This window comes from Diabrotica undecimpunctata, chromosome 8 (genome assembly GCF_040954645.1).
Source record: "Diabrotica undecimpunctata isolate CICGRU chromosome 8, icDiaUnde3, whole genome shotgun sequence".
Taxonomy (NCBI): Eukaryota; Metazoa; Arthropoda; class Insecta; order Coleoptera; family Chrysomelidae; genus Diabrotica; species Diabrotica undecimpunctata.
In genome coordinates, this window is record NC_092810.1 from 21,406,215 (window position 1) to 21,427,949 (window position 21,735).

The following is a 21,735-nucleotide window of genomic DNA, read 5'->3' on the forward strand; positions in this document are numbered from 1 at the left end:
CTGTGGCTAAATAATGAGGCAGTGAGTTATATAGATGTTTTGTAGAACCTGACGTTGTAAAATATATTAAATTAGCACGCCTTCGATGGGTAGGACATGTAATTAGGCGAGATGAAGATGCAACGATCAGAAAAATTTTCGACCGAAGAGGACCAGTGGGAAGACGAGCCAGAGGAAGACCAAAACTTAGGTATCAAGATAACATAGAGGATGATCTAAAATCCATCGGAGTTAAAGCATGGAGAAGAGTTGCCAGAGACAGGGGCGAATGGAAGATTGTTCTGAAGAAAGCTTTGGCTCATAACGAGCTGTAATGCCACTGATGATGATGAAATGAGACAGTATGAAGTGACTGCTAAAAGCCACACAAGACAATTAGGCTGCGAAAAAATGCAGCCGGATACTCTCACAAGCGTAAAACTTAGTTTTACAATTAAGTAACTTGTCAAATTGAGTGAATCGCTGTATTATTTCAATAAAATGATGCCTGGTATCTCTACACATTCATAAATATTCGTTAAATTGGTGATTAAAAATTATTGCCGCAATAAAACAATCCTTGAAGTAGCGGATGAAATTAAAATTCCCTCAACTACAGTGTGGAAAATAATTAAGCATTATGAGTAAACATCTTAGATAAAAAAAGATAAAAGTCCGGGTCATCCAAAACTATTTTCTAATAGGAATAGTAGAATATTGGTAAAAGTTTGCAAAAAAGGTCGGAGAAATATTCTAAGACAAAGGTTTGTTACCAGTTCTCTACAAAATGAATATTTGGATCGATATGACTATACAGTCAGCTAAAATACGATAAGGAGAAGACTTGCCGCAAACAACCTGTGCCCTGGAAGACTACCCACTGGCCCACTATTGACCAGAGAAGATAGAAGGCAAAGAAGATTGTATTTTGCTCGTGAAAATGCTGTTTGGAACGGCTAATGGATTAAGTCCACAGTCAAAGGAAACCAACAGCATACATGTTGTTTGGAATAATGACGATTGGGGAAGAATATTGTTCACCGATGAATTCAGGTAGTCTTTTTATGATAACAAGCGGAAGAGAGTGTATATAAGGCCTGAGGAACGCTACGCACGGTGTAACACTGTAGTATGGGGTAGGATTAATTTGGAGGCTTGTGCGGAGTTAGAATAGATCATTTGCGTTTTACATCACAGGTACATTACATACATTTTAGAAGAGCATGTCGTGGCATTTGCACTATTTATTGGCGATAATTTCATGCTTATGCAAGATCATACCAGGCCACACATTGCAATTCGTTAAAGTGCTGAGACTTAGATGAGCTCGACACATTGCTAGGATGTCAGATCACGAATACATGAAGAGATGAACATTTTCAAAACCAGAGGGCACAAGAAGCATAGGACTAGCACGAAGGAGATGGATTGAAGATGTGGAAGAAGGGTCCTACAGATTCTAAGGGTCAGAAGATGGAGGGAAGTTGCCAGGAATCGAGAGGAGTGGCGACTTCTTTGTAAGCAGGTCAAGATCCACAACGGATTGTCAAGCCACTTATGATAATGATGGTCCCTCTGTCGGATAGAATCTTATGGATTCTAGTGCTTGCAGGTATATCGAGAAATATTATTTCAATCTAAGTAAGGGGAGAGCAGTTTCATCCTCATAATAAAATTTTTCGATCTGTATACATAATACCAATTTGGCATTATATACTTTTTGTATTATTTCATCCATTACTGTATTAAGTGGCTACCATGTTTTACATTGTTTCAGACTAGTATTGCCTGGATAAACTTTTCATTTATTTTACATTTTTTGTGAGCGAACATTTTAAACGTGCTACTCAGATGAAGTCTTTTTTGGATTTGGGATTGGGATGCAATAAAAAGCTCACTATAAAATCACAGACTTTATTTTTTTATGCTAACTCACTCTGACTTCCTTAGAAGCTAAAACCTTCTCCACCATCTTGGCCCTACTTTCGAGTAACATCTTTTGATCTTCAGGTACTTTGTCGGTTTTAAGATTTCGTAAAAGGAAGTGATGAATAAATAATCGCATACTTTCTCTGAACAATTTTAACTTTTCTGACTGCGACACTCTGGCGAATACTGATAAAGAAGCTTCTACGTCTTTGTGTAACAGAATTCCTAGCAAGATCTGCCTGGTGAAACGTAGAGTCATCTTGTCTAATTCGCTGAATTGCATCACCTACAAAAAATAATACTGATAAGAAAATGGGGAATTAATTGTTCTGAAATGAGAAGTATACATTATTTCTCCTAAAAATTCATAGCACGTCATTCAATTTTGACGTTGATATGTGCGCACATAGTTGCGAATCTTATTGTCGGCGTAAAAGAGAGAATGTCCGGAATTATGAAATGATGGACACCTATTTCTAATAAAGTCATTATTATTAGAAATTCATCTGATCAGGGGTGTAATAAGCAAAATGGAAACGACAAAAAATAATAAGTTATAATAAAAAATTTGTTTAATTAACTTTAAATACAAAAATCAACTGGAACTTGATAAAATATTTATACTGATTAATGTTTTACTATCTTTTAAACCTATACAGCATAACTAATAAACCAAGTATAAAACTTATACTCAGAATAAATCAGATATAGGCAAAATCACTAACAATAAACATGGAATAACTTAGATATAGGTTATACTTGGTATAAGAATTTATTCCAAGATTATACCGACCCACACCCTTGTTTAAGTCTAGTATAACCGTGGTATAACCCATGATACTGTGATTAATAAGATAAGATATTGCGCATAAGTCATGACGTAATTGGAGAGTTGCACGTTCGTAATGTCAGTTTTTTGTATGTGTCAATAAATAATCTTTAATAAATAGTTTGGAGATATCCTTTTGTGTACGATTATTGTAATGATTAAATCTTTATTTAATATTATTATTTTGTTAATTGAATAGTTTCATCACAGAATGCATAAAAATCCCATTTAACTTTAACAAGAATTCAAATTCTGGTCTCCAATGACGGCATGCGCGAACACGACCGATTTTGTGCTACGGGAAGATCCTATCTTGTTAGTCATAGTATCATGGTATAACCTATTTTATGAATGTCAAAGTCATCAGTGACAAGAATATATTATTTTTTGTATTATTTTGTGAGTAGCTATATAATAAAAAAATGTGTTTAAGACGTGTTGCGGCTGTCGAGTAAGTTGATGATTTAATTAACATTATGGAAAATACACGAAAAAGAAAAACTATCAAAGAAAGAATAGGTCCATTTTCAAAATACACTGGCAATTTTTGCAATTTTTTGCAACTTTTTTGCAATTTTAAAAGATTCAAACTGAACATATAAGATAACAAATAAAGAAAAACATATATTTGGTGTCAGTTGTCAGTTTCAAGGAAAAATCAAAGTTGACATATTTCACTCAATATTTCGTTGTTCTATGTATTTGTGCAAAAGATTGCGACATTGCCAAACTATTATTTCGGAATAAAGTAGGAATACTTATAACTAACATATACCGAGTTTATTTGTAACAAATTATTTTAGTATTATATTTACCTTATACTTAGGATAACTATTCTAGATATAAATACGGAATAACTTTAGAATACGAGTGTTTTATTAGTAAGACAGATAGTCATATTTATTAACATATTTTCTACCGTAAATTTAAAAAATAACAAAACATGTTCTTCTTAATGTGCAATATCCAAATTTAAGCGTAGGTAACTGCTCTGCATATGCCTGAGTTGTGTATACAGATATAGAAGAGGTATATTTTAATGTCAAATACGAACGACTAAGTATAGAGGAGCTGTATAGTGACAGATTACGATTGCGTGATTTGTCAGGGCTTCGAAGAAACAGCTTAAGTAATATTATCTGGTTTTTCTAGTAGGAATCGAACCGACATCAACACAAAAGACGGATATATTCACCTCTGAGCTACCTACATAGCAAAACACATTACACTGTGGTAACTGTGGGTTGCCTAACTTCAGGTTTTACCATGGAGTTCGCGCTTAAAACGGTAATTATGTAAAAGCGCATGCTAGAGTAGCCACTTCAAAAATAACTTAAATCTTGAAGGTAAGTTTTTTCTACACAGTTATAGCAATCAAGTAGAAAAGTTTACGTTTTTGCAAAAACTACTCGATTTGAATCAGCTTTTACCTAGATTTTTACAAAAATTACTAGCATTTTGCAAATTTAAGATAAAATTACGATTACCACAAAGATGGACAAAGTGAGAGATCAAGTACAAAAAGCAAATAGACTGGCAGGATATCTTAATAACACTATATGGTCAACAGACACATTAATACTGAGATAAAGTCTAGAAATTTATAAAGCCAGTATAAAAAATAATAGAATACTCACATAAGCAGAATGGAGGACACCCGTGTCGTCAAAATAGCAAGAGATGTCACCAATCGGCAAAATAAGTATCGGACGTAAAAGATGGAGTGACAACCTTCCATAGAGGTATTAATCCGCCAATGAAGAAGCAGAATTACTTTAGAATAACTGCAGAAGTTAGAATGGCTAGAACCTCTTGACAAATGATAGATTTGCAGACTTTTTTCGTGTTTAAATGGTCATGTAAAATTTGTCTGATATATTCCTTATTAATTCTTACAGTTTGAGTAATAATACGAACATTTAATTGACTGTCCTGTACAGATTTTTCTGACCTGGAAAGACGACCCGGGTATGAATAATCTTCAACGTCATGTCCACCATTTTGAAAACTTTAGACGCAAAATAAGCACATACGATAAATATTCATTATCATACACGTGATTATAAGTTTTAGTGACGATTTATCCAAGTTTCATGAAATTTAATAACAATTCGCTGCTTATTGTCACCAATGGAACCAAAACAAAATAATCAAAATGAACGCTACGGCTGTATGGATTTATTTAACAGCGAAAGGTACTACGCTCCAAAGAGAAGGCTGCATGCTTAACAGCTGACGTTTGTTGGCGTTTAGCGCATGCATTCTTCTCGTGTAGCATCATCATTCTCGTTATTTAATAGCCACACTACGTACGCTTGTCGCTTATATGTGGCTGACTTGTGTTGGTAAATCAAACAATCCTCCCGTAGATATAGAACGGTGAATGTGCTAGAATGTGGGACTAGATTTGTTGCATAAAGGCAATTCATTTTATGGAAATATCCCATTAATTAACGAAATTGCTTATGGTAGGAGGCTTTGTCTGAAATCTGATTATCTGGCAACACTGCGAACTTAATTTTTTTATGATTTCACTAACATTTTAATAAAAACATACTGATTATATTCCCAGCATTGCTCTTAATGGCTTGATTAAGGGTGGGTATACAGTTTACTTTAATTGCTATCGACACATTTAACTTCATCTTTCCTCACTAGAAGTCTCTAGTAGCATACTCTGGTAATTATTTTTCCTATAATTGCCAGAGTAGTCGGTGCGTTTTGATTTAGTTTGAGTGTTCTTACAAACTCTCTCTGATGACGGGTAGACCCAGAAACACGTGATAGGGAGTGGTAAGAGACTCAAATTAAATCGAAACGCAACCGTCTTCGCATACTAATTATCATTTACCAAAACACGTTTTCCATTTTTAATTTCCAAAAAGCTCCAAAGTAAGATAAAGTTAACAAAACACACTGTAATTAATAATAAACAGTGCACAATTAATAATAAACAATCAAACTTTGTAAGGAAATAGAAAAAAAGTTTAAATTGAACTGCTTATATAAAATATCCGGTTAGTATAAAAAAATTATTCTATTTGAATATTGACACATTCTTCGAATGTAACAGTTTTCCCCTAGAGTAAAAATAAAAAGTACATTATTTACCTTTAAAGTGGATATTGGAAGGCCTTTTTCTATGAAAAGATGAATCAATAATTTTGCTAAATTAGATAGTTGAGATCCAGAATGGTCGCTTATGGTTTTAATTTTATCCCAAATCGAGTACTTTATTGTAAGCTGAAAATTAAAAAAAAAATAGAAAAAAATCGGCAAATACCTAAAAAAGAAGAAAATTAACTGTACACAACTCTGAAAAATGTAGTAAGTTGTCTCTATTTAATGTGTGTTATTATCTTATTATTGCATTAGGTATCTTTAAAAAGCTGTTAAAACGAGGCTAACGAGAAAGATAGGCCATAGCGCGCAATAATCACTTGAGCAACTTAATCCAACTTCGGATAATCCATGTAAAAGCTAGTACCGCTGGGTGCTTAAACGACTTGGTGATCAAGGGGGTACCATCTCCGATGGAATGTGACCCGTTTGACCGTCGGGGATAGAACTCCTTAATCCGAGGAATCTTATGTCGCTAAGAGCCGATATATAGTTTAAGAAGATATTTTGTAATTTACTTTCAATACACATTATATACATACCTGATATTTTCTATCGAGATCACAGAATCTCTGAGCTAAATATCCATAATAAGGATTGTATTGCTTTTCTTGAAGACAGCAATGCAATATGACGTTAATTATTTCCCTTTCTTGTGTATTTTTAAGGCCAAGTTTCAAAAGTCTCTCGAATGCATCCATATAATCCTGAAAATAATGATCTTTTTAGTGTTGTACAGCAGTTCAAAATTTTTTTGTGGAAAATATTTAGCTATACCCCAGCAAAGAAATAATGAAACGAGTCATACGCGTGATATCGTAAGCTATCGTATAATTTAGCTATCCTTAGGAGTTTTATCAAGAAGCGTATCAGTAGCGGAGAATTTAGTTATAATTTAGCGTATGGCATATTAAGAACACATAATTAAAAGCAATATTTTTATAAAAAAAAAACGTTAAATGGAGTATTACAAACAAACAACTAATATATCAATATAATCTAAAACATTTTCGGTCTCACTCAGAAATTCAATCTTCTTAGTTTTTCTTGCTGTTCTGTCACTATATTACCCTGCTTATCCCTTTACTTCTTGTGTTTGAATTTCATTTTCCTTTTGTTCAGTTTCTGGTAAAATTTTCTCGCCTGTATTGGGATACTTAGATCTCGTAGTTCTTGAAGTTGTTTGTTCGTAGTTTCTTCTTTCTGCGGTGGATTTTCTTTTCTGATATTGTTCGTCAAAACAGTCATTCGTTCTTGTTCGTCTTTGATATTACCTTTCATGCCTAGTAATTCTTCAGCTGCGTTTTTCATGATGTTTCTGCACCCTTTCCACTCTTCATTATGTTTTCATGTTTTAGTCTGTTTTCCCATTTGATGTTTATATTTTGTTAATATTCTTTATTTTTGTTTGTATTTTTAAGTCCTTCTACATTATATCGTTCATGTTTAGAACCTATTTCCTTTTTTAAACATTTAAAATTCTGAACCTTACCCTACTTTCGATCCAGTAGTAATCAGAACCCGCATGTGTCTCCTCTTCTGGTGCCAACGTTTATTATATTGGATTGGTGTCTTGCGTCTACAATAAAATGATTCCAAAAAAACTACTATGAAAAAGAAATCACTTTTGAAATCAGAGCCTCAAAAATATTTAAAATTTGTTATTTCACAAGCACCAAATTTTTTCACTTGACAGTCAAGAGAATAATTTTTTCTCGGATAAACTTCAAATCTCGATAATTGCGTTTCGTTCTGTTAACTGGCGTAAACGCAATACGTAGAATTGATTGCGGGGAGTATTGTATTTGTAACAATATGATTCATGTCATTCATGATTTGGCATGTTTTTAAAAGACATTATGCACATGCAAACCAAACAATCATCTGCGGTTACTAGCACTCTTTCTATTGATAGACTATTGTTCTAAGGTCGTGGAAAAGTTTATTCAAGTATTCTTCCCATACTTTCTTTTTATCTTCTTTGGTTATGGCAAGATTGCTTTCATCATCTATTATTTTTCCGCTGTTGCGTTTTCGGAACTTTCCAGCTATTTCCTTCACCTTTCGATGGACATTAAAGTTATCATATCTACTCTGATACTCCTCTAATTATTGACATTGTTCTGTTTTTTGTTTGTCTTTGGCTTCTCTAATCTTTCTTCTGACGATGGTATGTAGTGTCTTATATTCTTGGAGATTTTCTTTGTTTTTTTTTTCTCTGATCTATAAGTTCAAGTATTTCATCGGTCATCCACGATTTCCGTTTCCCTGTATCTTTCTTCAGGTGTTGTTCTTTTATTTCTCCCACTGTTTCTTATATCATGGTCAGACTTTCCTCTGCTCCTACATTTCTGCATTTTAGCACCTTTGTTTTGAGGTTTTCACTCACCTTCAGTCGAACATTGGGATCTTTCATTTTTTAACATTATACTTCTTCATCGACTTACTTGTAACCTACTAATTGGTAAATTATCAACAATTTTTATACTGAAGTGTAAATAATAGGATATATTCATTATATAAAAAATTTGATATTTATTTTTAAATAAATTATTGTAAAACTTACCTCGGCAGACATAAGTATACAAAAGATACTTCTTCTAACGTCAGTGTTCATCCTCTGCTTTCTTGCTAACTCTAACAATTTAGAAGAAAATCCTTCTGATTTTTCAGGCTTGTCAATATTTGTTTGATTTTCCGATTCTGTTCCAGTCCAAGCAGAGCCGACAACCCACCATCTTCCTCTTTGATCAGCTAAAATAAAATATATCCATAAATTAAAACTTCCTTTTAAATAAGAATTTGAAAAATACTCTAAAAAGAATATTATGATAAGGACGAAGAATAAATGATAAGAGAAGTGAGACAGAAAAGCAAAACAATATGATGACATAAAAGGAAAAAGATTCAGTGAACATAAAAGACCAGGCAGACAAGTCGCGCTCCATGAAAATTCCATAACATGATCTTTACAGAGGATATTGTTTACTAACGAACTGTGATCCGAGTACGTATAAAGAAACAACTGAGGAATGTAAAAAATGGCACAAAACCTTAGAACATGAGTGACTGCAGAGTTATCAAATCACAAAATGGTAATATACACAAAGTAGGTTTTCAAAAGAAAGAAAATGGGTTGAAATTTCTATTTGCTTGTTGTAAGAATGTCAACTGTCGGAATGATATAATCCTTAACTCCAGAAAGGCTGTACAAGCAGATAACTATAATCGAAAATCAAAATTGTAGGCAGTAATTTCTTAGAAGTAATAGTGACGTTTTAGCGCTATTGTAGGCCTTCCAATGGCGTGCGACAAATTTCATAAGAAGTTATGACAAAGCTACTTGTATTGAAGAAATGCCTATTTATATACTTTATATACTCTTGCTCTTTTCGATAATTTATGACAGAAAATAATGTCAAGAGATTTGGTAATGATTCTTGTTTGTATCAAAATAAAAAACATGGCTTCTGTAATACATAAAGAAGGATAAACATTTAATAACAAAATCAAGAACTTCTACTCACCTTTTAACAAATCTTCCAACGAAATATTCAACTCCGTAACGTAGTTCCCTTTCCGTATAAACCCCTTCATAACTTTCTTTAGATGTTCCGAATATGATACGTCATAGTTAGGAATCTTGCTGATGTTATTGTTCTTGATCGCCAATAGAATGTCCAACATGAACTTCACTCGCGAACTGCAAAATAATAGATTAAGAAAAATACCGGAACCGTAGAAAGAATAAAGCTCGTAACGAACAATTCTCTAAATGTGCTTTCATCGTTCATTCCAAAATGTGTTATAAAGGTTTGTAGTAGCCATAAAAGAACTAATTTTGGACGCATAATTTTGGTAGATAATTTGTTTCATTATGACAGAACGATAAATGTAAGGATAAATGTCAAATATAGGTTAAGTTTTCTGTTTTGGCTCGTATATGCCTTTTATCCTATTGTAGACCAGGGTGGATCTGTGAAAAAACGCCTACATTTGGATGTAAGAGGTGCCATTCTGATTTTGGCAGAAAAAGTTGTGTGAAATCTTTAATCATAATAATTGACTTATACTCCCTGGCAAATATGTCTTGAATATTAATAAAAAAATTAAAACATTTAAAAATGACTATTTCACTAGACTATTTTTAACTGATGAAACGTCATAGCTACGCCAGGTTTCCTACTGCCAAAACTTCTTCCTACCGTGAGTCCTTGGTAATGAACTTAGGTTGACAAATAATAATAAAGATCCATCTATCGCCGACGTCTCGAATGCCGTTGTAACGAAAGTAGAACAAATATGAATAAAAGCTTCTATTCCAACATTGTCCCATAAGCGCATTCAAGATATGATTAAAAATATTTATACGGAGTATTAAAATCTTAAGCGATACACAATAACTCATCAAATATCTTATTCATACAAAGAAAAGATTTGCCAGTTTCGAAAGGAGTTTGAAAAGTTAATTTTATATCGCGGCTTGCAAGCGCAACATGACTGGAACCGTATGTGTACTTGTGATAAAATCAAGAAAGTACCACAAAATGAGCGAATTTTTCTTTAAGATCAACGATCCTGTAGAAGGCAAAGGCAAAAATATAATACTAACGAAATTGTTCTTAAAGCATGTACCGTTAATCCCTCTAATCGTTCCATAAGTAGCAACTTGTCTGTCTCAAATTTTTCTGATGCAGATGATCATGAAGGAGATTTCATTGCTCCTTCGTCAACAGTTACAGTCCAACCATCTACGTCACAAATGCGGAATTGCTTGCCAAGTTTAGCTTCGGCGTGCGACAGAACCGGGGTCTCCGATCGTTCGGCTGCAATTATGGCATCAGCGGTCTTAAAAGATATCGAAGTTATAACTGTGACTGATACATCGAAAGTAATTGATAAGATGAAAATAAGGCGACAGCGTGCATAACATAGACGTTATCTCCAGAAGCAGAAAGAAGGACTGTCAATCAGAAGTATATTTTTGATGGGCGTAAAAACAAGACTGTCTTGCAACAAAAAAGGCAATAAGTTTTATAGAAGAGTAGTTACAGAAAAACATCTAACAATTATTAAAGAACCAGGCTCTCGATATGTAGTGCACGTGTCTCTATCAGGATCGGCTGCAAATATCGCGAATAGCATACAGACATTTATCCTGAAAGAGTACTTAAACCAGCTAAGATATACAGACGGTATCGTCCTTATAACGATCGACAAAAAACCATTAGAGCGAATAGTACAACATTTAGACAAAGAAGCTAGAAAAGTTGGATTGAATATGAATTATGACAAAATAGAATCATATTCTGACTTTATAACCCTGCGTGGATCGTAGCCTCCTCAAAAATTTCTCTCCAGTCGTCCCTATCCATCGCCTTCCTCCGCCAAGCATGTATTCCCATATTTCTCATGTCTTCATCGATGTTATCAAAGAACCTTGTTCTGGCCTTTTTCTTCTCTGACCAATGGGTCTATCAAGGAGCGTTTTTCTAGCTGGGTCATTTTATTCCATCCATTACTGGGGAAGTGTTAAAGCAACTTCCAAGGAAAGCTATAATAAAATTAACACATCTTATAAACGCTTCCTTTAGGCTGAGGTACGTACCAAAGTTATGGAAGGTGGCAGAAATTATAATGACACTAAAACCAGGAAAACCTCGTCAAGAAGCTTCTTCATATAGGCATATTTTACTGTTACTTGTCATGTCTAAATTATACGAAAAATTACTAAAACTAATACTAAAACCGATAGATCAGGTGCATAGAATAACAGATATAGTAGAAAAAGCACTAGAAGAAGGAAAAGTCTGTTCCGCAATTTTCCTCGATGTAGCGCAGGCTTTTGACAAAGTGTGGCATGACAGATTATATCATAAAATGAGATGCTACTTACCAAAACAATATTCTGAACTACTAGAATCATATATATCTGACAGATACTTTCGAGTTAAATATGAGGAAGCATACTCAGAATTAAGAGAAGTTAAAGCTGGAGTTCCACAAGGAAGTGTCCTGGGGCCAGTGCTTTACCTGCTCTATACCAGCGATATTCCATCATTAGAACCTAACACAATTACGACATTTGCAGACGACACATGCATTTTAGCAGTCGGACAAAACCACGAGGATGCAGCAACCATACTACAGAACTCTGTTGAACAAATTAACATCTGGACCAGGCGATGGCGTATCAAACTGAATGAAACAAAATCTGTTCATGTCAATTTTACTAACAAAAGAGAACAGCATATCCCAGTTAGTATAAATAGAAACCAAATACCTTATGCAAATACTGCAAAATATTTGGGTATGACATTAGACAAAAAAAGAGGAATTAGAAATTAAGTTCAGAAAGATGTACTGGTTGATGGGAAAAAAATCCAATCTGTCTACTTATAAAAAATTGTTATTGTATAAACAAGTCCTTAAACCGATATGGACATACGAGATACAGCTATGGGGCTGTACAAAAGAAAGTAACATCCAAATTATACAACGATATCAGAATAAATTATTAAGGAACGTCGTTAACGCTCCATGGTACTTCAGAAACTGTGATCTTCATCGAGACCTCCAGATGGATACGGTTACCCAGACAATAAGTAAGTTTGCCGAGAGTCATGAACAAAGGCTCTCCAGCCACGTGAATGTCGAGGCCATCAAAAGTCTAGACAACGCCAACGAGATAAGAAGACTTAAGAGAACGAAGCCGTTTGAGTTAGTGCTATAAGTGAGTGAAAGTGAAAAAGCAGAGCAAAGTGCGGCTAAAGTGTACACGTTAGCTAGTAGTACTATAATGTATTAGAGCCTAAGGAGTATTGCTAAATGTAACCTTAGATAATTTTTTCGTAATATTTGTATATAGAACTAACTTGCTTATTGATCATAGTGAATGATCAGATAGCAATAATCATAAGATTCCTGTTGGAGTTTTATTAAATAAAAAAATCGGTTGCCTGTAAAGTCGGTTTTACGGGCGAAGATTTTACGTGACAACGTTTTTTTCTCGGTAGAATATTTATTGATATGAATATTATTAAATTGCACAATAGGAACAAGGAATTGAATATGAAAATAAGAATTGCACAAATTTTAACTATAGAAATATATTTTGTTTACTAAAACATTGTACATGTAAACTTAAACTTAACTAATTTCTATTTGAGTGATTTTGTTGAGGATAGGACGATGATAGGAGAAATATGAAATGAAAGGAAGTGTTTCTGCTGTAATGTGTCTTGCGAAAGCCAAGTCGATGGTTGTTCCTTTTAACGTAGTTGACTTAGAAACGTTTGATACGCAATCAAGATTATACGTACATTTCATGAAATTTAGAAACGAGTTGTCTGACTTTATAAACTCAGTTTCTCAACTTTTGTGTCAATCTAACAATTAATCAGTTGAACATTTGAAAATATATTAATTTCTAAAACTTGTAAATTAAAATAATTCATTTTAAATTAAAAATGATAATAATTTCATTAATATTAATTTAATATTTTTTATTTTATTTAATATTTATTTTATATATTATTTTATATTTTTTATATATTATTTTATATATTATTATATTATTATTTTATATATTATTTATATTTTATATATTATATTTTTATATATTATTTTATATATTATTTATTTTATATTATATTATTGATCTTATTATTTTCTGCAAAATTTATTTGAAAATTTTTTCGATATATCAATTAGTTGCGGAGATATCGATCATTGAAGTTATTGTTTGCTACCAGTATTTTATATATTTATTTTTTTCAGTTATAAAAAATTACTATTTCCAATTGTGTCTACCAAGTATGGTCACATGTATTTGCCTACATATTAAATAATAATAAGTACAGATAATGTTATGTGACGTTCACTTCTGATTATATATATTTTAATATTTTTAATTTTAAAGAATCAATTTGAAAATCAAAACACTTATTCAGATCGAAGGTTCAAATTTTTGCTAAATAAATTTGAAATTAATTAAAATTTGTAAATGTAAATGGTAAAGTTGAAAATTAAAACATTTACTAAAATTGGAATTTGAAATTTTTGCTAAACACAGTTAAATTCTAACTCCGCGCGTGGTGATTGGTCGGTTTAGTTCGTTTGTTTGGTCGCCCTGTTTTGACAGGTTAGAAGTTATAATTTGTTATTTTAAATGTTTGACTAGCAATACGCGCTGTTTCTTCTCAATCGACTGAATTACGATTGATTGCAGAGTGATTTAAACTAATAATTTACTTAACACTATCAACATTTGTCAATAGTATGACATAACCTATAAACTCAGTTTCTCAACTTTTGTGTCAATCTAACAATTAATCAATCAATCATAGTTTACGATAATGAAATATTAGTGTACAATTATTTACCTTTATTGTTGTAGTTGTTGTAAATGACGAATCTAAGCTCTCCACATTTTCACTACAGACACAGCTGACGATACTTTCAACGATTTTCAACTTTAGCGATTCAACGCGCCTAATTCTCTAGTGCCGCGCGCAGCGGACCGATCATGTTTGAGTGGGAGAGAGACGCAAGGCATTCGCCGGTCCGGCGGGCCTCTCTCTCGTTCGGCGACTCACTGTAACAGACGTGAGCGGGCGTTACACTTTTTCTTAAATGACTCCGAGCCACAACCTAATTTAAGACGTTGTCACGTCAAAAAAAATTTGTTTCATCCGCATTACATGCTCTATCCACCTCAGACGTCTTTTCTTAAATGTTTTACGATATCTGGGTCGGGGTATTCTATAAAGTTCGAAGTCGTATCGTCTTCTTCACACTCCATTGTTATTCACTGCTCTATAGATTCGCCTTGGTACTTTTCTTTCGAAACATCCTAAGATGTTTTTATTACTTTTCGTTAGAGTCCAGGTCTCTGAATTGTATGTTAGGACTGGGCGTATTGAGTTTTATTCTTGTATTTCTCGATATAATTGTGGATTTAAGGAGGAGATTGAGCCTAAAATAGCATCTGTCATCATGACAAAAAAAAGTGATGACAAATCAAGAAGAAGAGTTAAAAATCCTAGTTAAACAATAACAAGTAGAAGAAGTTTCTGTCAAGACTGTAAGTTACTGTGACACAATCAAACTATAGAAATAAAGAGACGAACAAGATTGGCATGGGCTTGTTTTGGTATATATATATATATATATATATATATATATATATATATATATATATATATATATATATATATATACATATATATATATATATATATATATATATATATATATATATATATATTGGTATATATATTTGGTATATATATATATGGAAAAATAAAAAGTATCCTCAATATCAAAAACTAAACTGTTCAACCAATGTGTTCGTTCCGTTATTACATAGGGATAAACTTGGGCGTTCGATAGAGCTAATATAGATAGAATAGCGAAAACAAGAAGGACAATGAAAAGACAAATGATCAACATACAACTGTGAGATAGAAGGAGTAATACCTGGATAAGAAACGTCACAAAAGTTAAAGATACTACTAGCCAAATAGCCAAACCAAAGTGGAAATTCGCCTTTTATGTTATTAGACAAAAAGATGAAAGATGAACTAAGAGTATTACATATTGGAGAACCTGGACATATAAAAATGAACACGAGGGGGTCCACCAATAAGGTTTATATACATGGCTCGAAATAGAGAAAGATGGAGGAGCGAAGGGGAGGCCTATGTTCAATATTGGAAGTTTCAAGGATGACAGATAGACAGATAGGTAAATAGAATTTGTAAAAGACTATAAAATTCCAAAAATAAACAGTTAAACCTTTGTTTTATTGTTTTAATTTATCCAGTTTTTATTTTGTTGATAAACTGAATGTGAATATTTTTTTACATTGAAATTAAATTAATATTAGCTATAGGCACGTGTTCTAGGTTGTACTTCAAGCAGTCATTATTGGGTTACTTACAAATGCATTAAAAAACTTACTTGTCTTTCTCTTTTTCAGAAATATTATTCGCCTTGTTCTGAAGGTCCAAAATCAAATTCTTCAGAGCCAAAGGGTCATCTTTCCTCAAACTAAAACCGATACTCCTCAAAATATGTAAAATACATTCTACATCTTTTTCCTTGAATTTATAAGCCAGTTTTTGCAACACCTCATATACCAATCTTGAATCGAACAATTTAAAGTTATACAGTTGAGCTATTATACACACTAAATTATCTAATGTTTTATTTTCAACTTCCTGGTCACTGTTGAAATTTTCGTCGAATTTTTTGGCTACGTGCTGCAAGAAATGGGCACCTAGAAACAATATATAATACATATACAGTGTAGGTAAAAGTTTATGGTCGCTATGGACCTTACAGACATGAGATGGAGTGAGAAACACCTGTATAAAAAGAGAGAGGTATATTAGGTCCGCCCTTTATATCGTCGAAAATGCATTAGTCTAAATAATAAAAGAGGGGAAGTTCAACGTTGCCAAACTTATCGGTTTTATTTGACCTGTTGTCTTTTTAGCATTTGAACAATGTTCTAAGATAATCAAATTTGGGCGAATTGATTTAAATGGCAGCTTACTGTTTTTTATTGGGAATGTGCCACAATTTTCCTTTACAATAAGTATAATTTAACATTTTGATTTACATTTTTGAATTCAAAATAATCGATCATTGCAATATTCAGAAAGTCGAGCATAAAAGCTGCATCTTCTACAAATGTGCATTTTTTGAAAATAAAATTATTACTTTTATACTAGGTAAATAATTTTAACTAAGAAAAAGACTTCTTAATTGAACATTTACAATAAATAAATCCTTATAACTATCAATAAGGATTTGAAATCGAAAATGCAGATCAATCTAAATTCGAGACTCATTCATCAATCAGAATACCTACATAGTTATTTAATTTTCAACGTCAACTGACCGCCCGACTGTCCACCGTCCCGAAAGAGTCGGGATGTTATTTTTAGTTTTGTAGTAGTCTCTCAGATCAACTAATTATCCTCGTCGGCGTGAAGTGTTCGTTGTTCCTCTGTTTACGTCTACACAAAACGTAGTTTTTTTGAATCAACCGTCAATTAGTTGGCTTCCCAGTGAGAAACCGTAGATTCGTTAACTTGTCGTTTAAATATAAACGGTTAAATAAAACAGTTCATTGATTCAACGCTCATCTCTACAGAACAGAACTAGTTTGTTATGCCATGCGTATTGCATGGATTTATAGTAGATTGGTCTTTCATAAGGCATAATAAATAAAGACAGTACTAGTAAAGCATTAGGAAGGAGCACATGTATTATATTAAATTTAAACTGGACGAAAAATTACGTCTTTTAATTAAAAATAAGATATTATTTGGTATTTTCCAAATAATAATATCTTTGAAACCATATTTTCGTTTAGATTTTTTAGAGGTAGTAGGTGTGAAAATAAAAATTAGTTCTATAAAAATGAAATCAAATAAAAAATAATTCCAAACAATTAGAAATTCTAAATCAAATTCTTAGGTAATTAAATGTTCAAACAGACCACCAAATTGTAACGAACAGTAACCAGATCGCGATGTTAGACGAATGGCGATGTTGCCAAAATTATCTTGTTTTATTCAAAATTGGGTTACAATTTCGTCAAATAAAAATGTGAATCTGTAAATTTTTCATGGATTTAAGAAATTTTGTACCAGTATTTGTGTCAATTAGTGTTTCATTTTTAATATCATCATTCAGTTTTGAATGGCAATATAACCGCGCCACTGATCGCAAATTTTTTGAATCAATTCAATGTTTTAATTCAAATATGTTATAAGGCAACCCTGTCACTGTTTCTTACGTATCAGCTGGATCGGAAATAATCGTCTGCCATTCACTAATGGGCCTGCATAAAATAAAAAATGTGGAGGGGAGACCAAGGGGAAATATGATTGTTTTCTTTGTCTATTGGCTGAAAATATGATTTTATATCTGTGTTAGATATCCTGTTAAATTCTACTATAGCGACTATAAACTTTTACCTACACCGTATAATATGGTAAAGTGAAAGTGATGATACAGTAGTGTATGGGTTTTAATATCTTTACAACTATAATTCCTCTTCAATGCTCACCATAACATATTTCAGTACATGTTAATTATTGCCACCAAACTACTTGCAAAAGCAGGTAGAAATGTTTCTCAATTTGTTTCCACATTTTCAGATAATAAAAAATTTGAATTATTAATAAAATCATTTTTATTAATAATTAAATTAAATTTCTCCAGCATTTACATCAAGATAATCGCTGCTATATACCTGAATGCCACACAGAATTGGATCAAATGTCAGGTATGATCTTTAACCAGAACAGATCTAAATTATTTATTAGTCCATTGATAAGTTACATTGAGATTACATTTTTTTTATGTCTGAGGTGGTTAGAATAAGCTTAAATTCAACTTTGTGAGGTCGCCACCCTTGTTTCCCGGTCGCCATCTTGGAAAATGTGGGGCAAAAGGTTTTCGCGCTGCATCTCATAAATTCGCAAACATACAGAAAATTTTATAAAACATTATTTGTAGCAAGTTAAATTTTCTAAAATTGCGCCCTCTAGGAAATGTATGCTAATTCATAAAAAAAAATTTCAATGAACTATATCCTTACCAACTTCTGTTCCAACATTAGCGTGAAGTACAATAAGAAGAACAACATGCTCAATCATCAGCCTTTCCGGAGTTAGTACCTCGGCTACCAGTGATTCCATCATTAGGTTTGTTAAAGTATCATTCATATCATTTCGACTGTTGTTCATGTACAGATCTTCGATTTGAGATGCTATGCCGTGCATGTTGCTTTCTGCCAATCTGTTTATTAAACCTAAAAAAATATAGTGATTAATAAAATGCTATTGAAAATTTTATACTGCCATTAATTACTAAAGAGTAACAAAACAATATTTTTTTGATAATATTCATTACCTTTCAATTGTTTTCTTAGTCGACTTAACTGTTCTGTTCTTTTTTTATCATTTTCCTTTGCCCTCAATGCAGGCGGTACATATTTGGATTCTGATTTCTTAAAAAAATGGTACAAAAGTATTAAATATATATGTTCAAGGTGTGTTTGATGTGTTTTTGTGTATATATTCACCTATTAGTGTGATTTATATCTCTGTCCCAATTGTCCAAATAATTATGCTTGTAGAATTTAAATCTTGACATAAAGACAAAAACAAATAGTAGCAATGAAAATACAGAAGAAAAAAAAGCACAATTTGATAGCATGTAAATGATATTTCCAGTGGAAATGTTGATAGGAAATATAGGAAGTAGTAGTCATCAATACATGAATGAAAATTAATAGAAAAATGACAAATGGTCATCACTAGCATATTAAACTTTAAAAAACAAATTGAACACTTACATTTGTAATAATAGATCCATCTTTTCCTCTCAGTCTACCATAAATATCTTCCCAAGTACCATCTGGAAAATGTTTGGCAGCCCCTTTATGGACATCTTTTTCTCCAGAATCAGAATTATCCTCATTATCACTGCCATTCTCAACATCTGATAGTCCTTGACCTTCTGGGTCAATTTCATTTAAATCAACAGCATCAAAATTATCATCACTTCCATCACTTTCATCATTTTCACTATTAGAACCATTTGGTAATGCTATATTTTTCTTCTTTTTATTGGGTACTATATCTTCCTCCAATTTTCTCTTTTTGCTTTTATTTTTGTTGGTGATAGCTTCAAATTCGATGTCTTCTTCATCTTCATTATCATCTCCATCACTCTCTACATCATCATCTTCAAATTCTTCATTTATATCATGATTGTCATCATCTTCACTATCACTCGTAAGTTCAGGATCATCAAATTCTTCACTGGCATCACTATTCTCTGATTCTTCATCTACCTCTTCAGTTTCTTCTAATTCTGCATTATCTTCTTCTAGTTGTTCACTGGTTTCTTCATCATCTTTGCTAATTTCTTTAGCTTTAACACTGACTTTAGTTTTTTTACTCTTTGGTAAAGAGATTTTGGTATCTTTCTTTTTTGGTTTGTCTGTCATTAGTGCAAAATCTTCTTCAAAATCATTATTTGCTTGTTCAAAACCTTGTTCAGCAGCTACGCCATGTTTCAGATACTCCGGGTCTACAACCTCTAATAAATCTAGAAATAAGAGAATAAAAACATAACAATTTTCATCATCCACATTAATATTTTATATCTTCAATATTTACTATTATTGGATAAGGTAGTAATAGTTGTTCAGTAAAGTTTAATTGATTTATGACTTTTGTATAAAATTTTGAATTAAAATACAATATAGGAAGGTACTTGTCACAAAAATGTTAATTTTCTTTATTTAATTTTTTTTTTCAGAAATTGTCTGTTATAAATTGGTTGTACTTCCAGCTAATTGGCTTATTGCACATCTGAAATTCAATCATGATATCCACTACTGTATACCAAATAATATAATCCTGCAGCCTGGATTGTATGTTTCCTTTATGGCACCCCTCTTCCAAGTGGGCAGATGTCCACTTGAGGAGGTACTGTCCTGACCTAACCATTAAGTTGAGCATGTTTTCTCCTAATCTATAATATCTCAGTCTCACTTCCCCTTTGCACAGAAGCTCCACAAAGACAAAACCTCTGGCTACCTGTGCTAACACTATTTGCCATCAATATTGCATATATCACATGACCTATTCTACACAATAATGCGAAATCAACTTACAGTCTAATCCATCTTCTGTGAAGCCTTTAGGTACAGCTTTTGATTTGCGTTTCTTTAATCCTAGCTGTTTTTCCATTAGCCTAATTATTTTATCTTCCTCTTTATTGGCTTCTACAAGCTGTTTGCTTCTTTGCTTTTTCATATCAGCTTCAATTCTCTTCTGTTCCTTTTTTTCTTTTTTTCGTAGTTGTTCAGTACTAATTTCCTAAAAACAATAGTTCATTAACTAAATAACACAGTTTCCAAGAATAATCCCAACTGTATATATTAGTATATCACTTTGGAATTATATAGGACAGTATAAGAAAACAGAATCATCAGAAAATTTATTTCATACAGTTATATGGCACAAAGTTTGCCACTAGTCTAACTAGAAAAGTAATAAATCATAAATACTGGAAAAAAAGCAGGATACATCAAGAAAGAAAAATTATGAGTCGCACCAAAACCCAGAAGAAAAATGTAGAAACAATAGAATGACTCCAACATAGGCGATGCATAAATATTCATATTATTTAGATTATGGTGAAAAATATTGAGTTAATTAAATATTAAGCTTATAGGGCTAGATAATTGTCAAATTACACTGTGGCTAACTAAGAATATTAGTCTTATAATATACCTCAAAAAGTTCTCTACACTGATAGCATAACAGTGAACTATACAAAGGTCACAATTCAAACTTAATAAACTAAAACTAAGTAAATTTATAATAATTTGGCTAGTATGAATTCAGACATACCTTATTGTGACCCCCATTTTTCACGTTTTCTTTGTTATTTTTCTTAAGATTCTCTGTAGGGACTATTAAATCAGTTTGACTATCATTTTGATCGGTAACTCTATCGGGATTTATCACTAGAGCACCAGGCTGTAACTTTTTCTTAGAAAAGAAATCGTTCCTTCGTGATTTCTTTTCTTTTCGTTTCTCTTTTCGCTGTTGTTTCCTTGTTAACTTTAGAGGTGGTTTTGACTTTGATTTCTTTTTGAATGCCATTAATAACGTTTATTTATTCATAAAAATAATAGAAAACAATAAAAAATAACCTACAAAAACGAACTGTCAAAACGAAAAACACGTGCGTCTCTTTATAGACAACCACCATAACAGCAAGTTGTAAAAGTGGTAGAATAAAATCTGGATAATATGTGGATAATAAATCAGATATTA

General features: G+C 32.4%; 1 protein-coding gene across 1 annotated transcript; it reads right to left on the bottom strand.

Moving 5' to 3' along the window:
* Positions 1-1,877: 1,877 nt before the first annotated feature.
* On the bottom strand, positions 1,878-21,653 carry LOC140447260 (nucleolar MIF4G domain-containing protein 1). Its single transcript, XM_072539814.1, has 11 exons — positions 21,307-21,653; positions 20,565-20,769; positions 19,236-19,993; positions 18,791-18,887; positions 18,477-18,689; positions 15,821-16,139; positions 9,385-9,560; positions 8,424-8,611; positions 6,400-6,564; positions 5,849-5,980; positions 1,878-2,194 (listed from the first exon to the last, which is right to left on the bottom strand). Exons 1-11 carry the CDS (start codon positions 21,559-21,561, stop codon positions 1,907-1,909), a joined length of 2,796 nt encoding a protein of 931 aa, XP_072395915.1. The 5' UTR covers positions 21,562-21,653; the 3' UTR covers positions 1,878-1,906.
* Positions 21,654-21,735: the final 82 nt, after the last annotated feature.